The following is a 4,962-nucleotide window of genomic DNA, read 5'->3' as shown; positions in this document are numbered from 1 at the left end:
GGACAGAAGATGTTTTAATGTTGGAGTTGGCAACGTATGTGTGCACGATATAGATGGAAAACAGTATTTACAGGAAAATGGATGGAACTGGAGACTTTGTTACATGAAATAAGTCAGGCTCAGAAACACAAGTATTCATGTTTTCTCTCATGTGGAATTTGGGGAAAAATGTATGAAAACAATTGGGTCATTATTGGTAAAGGGATCTGGTGATGAGGGTAATATAGTGTAGATATGATCAAATGTTATATACATACATAAATGTTGCAATGAATCCTACTCTACAAATATGTACTATTAATAAAAGTAGGAAAATGGCATCTTCCAGTTTTAGGTATTTTCATGTTAAATATGTTAAGCTTTGAGAGAGTAAAACCTTAGGCATGGAACACCCAACTGGCAGAGGGAATAAAGGAGACAGAAATGAACATTTAGCCAATCAAACACAAGGAAAACTAGGACAAACCACAAGTATGTCCAGAGTTTATTATAAGGTTATCAAATATGTTCATTTAGTCCTTCTCAATTTTTTGCATCCTACATATGGAGTTATAGAGGGATATAAAGGATTATGGTCACTAGCATCTTCACAACTTCTTAACATTGTCTTAAACAAGAGAAATAACTGATTAAAGTTCTAATGTTAGTGTCATTTATGCAAGCACCTGTGTATATACACCACATTGTCAAATTCTTGGAAATGAAGCAATGATAAATATGGCTTCTGTTCTCATGTTACATTTGTGTGTATCCTTCCCATACACTTCAATCTCCTTCAGTTTATTCATAATACAGTCCTGGAGCACAGAATAAATAAGATTAAGTAAGTCTATGTTCATAATAAATTTTCATGGAGACTAAAATACAAGATTAAAGGGTAATTACAAAATTAGATTTTTTAAAGTTTCATCAATTTTTGTTATCTTCCTAAGTCAGTATCACTATATGTATAAAGTAAACTGTAAGAAAGTAAGTTCACAAATTGTTAATTGCCCAAATTACAGCTTACTTAACTCTTACATGCCTGATAGAGGAAACTGTCTTATTACTAGTGACAAGTACAATTGAGGTGTTTTACATGGGTTACATGGTTTTACATGCTGGCAAAAGAAATTTTCTAGCACTAATAGGATTTAAACTTTGATACTACTTGTCAGAGATGGCCTCAGAAAGCACACTTGCTAGAATAGTAGTTAATTCTAACGTCCTACCACACAATAAAATTTGTGAGGTTACATAACTTTTAGCTGTGTTCCCTTTTCTGGAATGAGAAATTAACCTTCTGAATATCAGCATTTCCTGAAACTCTTGTTATCACTTAACCTGGCTACAGAGTAATGCATCTTGACCATTGGTAAGTAGCATACAGTAATAAAGGATTTATTCTTACAATTGATTACCGGGAATCACTCTGCCAGCCAAGGAACATTACAGTAGACTTAACATTGGTTTCCTCCACACAAAACAAACAATACTATCTGTCCCCATAAGGCAACCATTAAGGGAAAAGTAAGAAAATGGAACTACTTCAAACACTTCATTTCACATGGATGGAAGCACCAAGTTATTTATTACTCCAGTTAATAGCAGAAGCAGCACCTGAATTTTTGGTTCTCTACTATATAAACCAAAGGGATAGATTTGCATGTATTAAGTCACCAATTTTGTGTACACAAGGCACTCTAATATACTATGGTTTTCTTTTTCACTTTCAGAAGGAAGTAATTTGCAGAAGTAACAATTTTCTATATAACACAATTTTAATACATGTTAAGGTAGCTCTCTAGAACAGTAGGTTAAAAGAGGTTAAGTCCAGTTAGGATTTCAAGGTAACACTTCTGATGTCACATGGTGCTGTTCAAAAAAAACCCCCAAAAACCAAAAAACCACTTTTCATTAGTGCAAGAAGAGTAAGATATAAAGGAAGAAATCATATTGATACAATGGGGGCGGGTTGAAATTTTAGGGCCGCTCTTTCTTCAGAATATTCTTTACAGTATTTTTGAAAGTAGCCTGAAAAAAAAAAGCCAAATGGAAATACCATGGGTTTATAACTACTACTAGAACAGGTACATAGCTTAGTGGTAGAAAGCTTGCCCACCACGTGCAAGGGCCTGGGTTCCTTCCATCCCCAGCAGTGGAAAACTGTTTCCAGTATGCGCTTCCTTAAATTCAAGGCACAACCAGCTCAGTGCTCTGCACATTTATGCTTGTACGGTAACTAGTCACTTAAAATCGTCGTCTAAAACAATCACGCTGGGGACACATTTTGCACGGCTTTGGTGCGAGAACACTTCCACTTCGTAAAGCGCCCGTCGGAAGCTGGGCTGGGGAGAGCCCCGAAGCTCGCCCCTCCCGAGTCACGCGCTGAGCAGGGCTAGCAGGTCTGTCCAGACGCTGACGCCCGGGACCTCGAAGCCCCCGTCCTGCGCCTTGCACGCCCGCAGGGCCGCGAGCGCCGCGTCCTTCAGGGGCGCAGGGGCCCCGCAGAGGCTCTCGAACCGGCGGCGCAGCTCCGCCCAGGGCACGTGCCGGGGCTCGGCCGCGACCCACGCGCCCCGCGGCAGGTCGTAGTGCAGCTGCCGGCCCCAGGCGCCCAGCTGGCCCAGGTAGGCCCGCGCGAGCGCGGGGTGGCGGCCGCTCACGGCGGTCAGCAGGTCGGCCGGCAGGCGACAGAAGGCGGCCGTGAGCTCGGCTCGCGCCAGCAGCCAGGACACGAGCGCCACGCTCTCGTCCGCGCCGGGCTGCAGCAGCGCCGCGGCGGCCACGGAGAGGAGCCGGACGCGGGGCCCGCGCTCCCACAGGCGGCCGAGCAGCCGCGCGGGGGCCTCGGGCTGAGCGCGGCGCGCCTCCCGCACGCGGCGCAGCAGCAGCTCGGCCTGCGTGCGCAGCGGCGCGTCCGCGTGCCCGTCGGCGTGCGCGTCCGCGTGCCCAGGCGCGCCCCCGCCCAGCCGCAGCAGGTGCAGCGCGCAGCCCCGGCGGGCCAGGAGCGCCAGACGCTGCCGGGGGCCGTCCTCGTCTTGGTCCGCGCCCGCGCCCGCGCCCGCGCCCGGGAGGAGCTGGCGTAGCAGCGCGTGGCAGGCGGCGGGGCCCAGCGCGCGGTTCCGCAGCAGGCGCAGCGCCAGCCGCACGTCGCAGCGCCCCAGCGCCTCCAGGCTCGTCAGCGCCGGAACCGGAAGTGCCCCGTGGCGCTGCCGCCGCGCGAGACCGTGCAGACGCCGCTCCAGCGCCTCGCGGATGCGGCCGTGGTCGCCGAAGCGCCGGGACACGTGGCGCAGGTAGCGGGCCCACTGCAGGGCCCTGCACACCGTTGGAGGGTCCCACGAGCGGACGTGGACGCTGCCCGACACAGCCAGCACTTCGGAGAAACGCTCCACCTGCTGCAGCAGCGGCTCCATGGCGCCCGGGCCTCGCTTCCGCTTGTGGCGTGCGCGCCGATTGGCGAGTCGGCGAGATGGCCCGCCTCTCTGCTACGCTATTGGACAGTGCCGGCGTCCATCGCAGTGCTTCATCCGGGCTCCTTGAAGCTGGGAAATTTAAAACGTGCGGCGCGTTTAGAGTCCGGTGGTGGCGCGGGCGGAGGTGAGGACCACCGCCGGAGTGCCCGGAGCCGGGTGCAGGCAGCCAGGAGGCCTTCTTGCCAACGTTTCTACATAGAGAGCTTAAGAGCTTTCCCGAGAACGACGTGGTGTGTGCGGGGGGGTGTTTGTGGGCGTTCATCGGACTTCGGTAGCGCCGTACCCATTCTACTTCCAAGGAATCGTCACTAAATGGCGGTGATGATTTGTACCGGGGATTAAACAGGGAGCCTCGCACAGGCCATGCACTACCGAGCTACAGCCTCATACCTTACCTCTCTTATTTGTTCTGCCATTTAGTTACTTATTTTAAAATTCAGATAAGCCCCACGTGAATTTGCCAGGCTGTGTTGACCTTTTCTTCCTGCCTCGAACTCCTCGGTAGTGGGGAATACACCTCCTGTGGCCTCCGGGTCTGCTAGGAAGTCCAGTTGTATAAATTAATCTCAGAAAAGTGTATTGGCTTCTGTTATTAATGCCAAGCACTGTTGCTACATTCTTATATTTATTTTTAGAATTGAATGAAGCAACAAAAAACTTCAAAAATTAAAACAATTTTTCTAAGAACTTTAATTTTACTTGAAAATTGTTCTACCATTTCTTTTCCAAAACAAAAGAGCTTAGTTGATTCTAAAGACAACAGCGCCCTAGGAAAGTGTTGCATGAGACTGAGATTGATATTTAATTTAGGCCTCAAAATGTTTGCACAATAGTGTGTTAAAGTCTAAGTCAGAAAAATAACATACCGTAAACTATGAGAGTGGAATGTGTGTACCACATTAGAGTACCAGCAGCAATCTTTCACCTTGGGTTATGATCTGTAAATATCTGGGAACTAGTAAATTAGAACAGAGAACAGGATGTCAAATATTAGAGTTTTATTAAAATAGAATGTCATTCCAAACATGGGTATTGTGCAAGATAATTGACTAAAAAAAAAAAAATACCTCCACAGAAAAACCTATCTCATAGGGCCTTAGGGACAATTAAGTGACATCACTAATATAATACACTAAGGTGGATTTTGTGGCCAACTTTTAATGTCCACTTGATGACTGCCATTGTGTAACTTTGTGTACTTTGGGATACTGATGCTTGCTCAGATGAAGGGTAGGGCCTGAATACTCTGAGCCAACTACATTAAATGAACCTCTGTCTTTATTTAGGAACCCAGCCTTAAGCTTGTCAGTGCATAACATTCTGAAATGTGTTCCACAATTGCCAGATAAAGCAACTCACAGTAGGATTAGATTTAAAGATAATGCTAATTTACTTAATCCAAAATCAGTAGATGAGCTGTGAAAGGTAAGAAGGCATACAAACTGAATGCTGGCATACTTGTGAGAACCTATTTTCCTTCTGATGTGGCTGTGTATGGAAATGA

General features: G+C 47.2%; 1 protein-coding gene across 1 annotated transcript; it reads right to left on the bottom strand.

The window, feature by feature from the left end:
* Positions 1 to 469: 469 nt before the first annotated feature.
* Positions 470 to 3,398, bottom strand: Fancf (FA complementation group F). The gene has a single exon (XM_045146395.1). It carries the CDS (start codon positions 3,396 to 3,398, stop codon positions 2,361 to 2,363), a length of 1,038 nt encoding a protein of 345 aa, XP_045002330.1. The 3' UTR covers positions 470 to 2,360.
* Between the last annotated feature and the right edge of the window lie 1,564 nt (positions 3,399 to 4,962).

This window comes from Jaculus jaculus, chromosome 3 (genome assembly GCF_020740685.1).
Source record: "Jaculus jaculus isolate mJacJac1 chromosome 3, mJacJac1.mat.Y.cur, whole genome shotgun sequence".
NCBI classification, from domain to species: domain Eukaryota; kingdom Metazoa; phylum Chordata; class Mammalia; order Rodentia; family Dipodidae; genus Jaculus; species Jaculus jaculus.
Note: the sequence above shows the minus strand (reverse complement) of the source record. Positions and strands in the feature narration are given on the sequence as shown.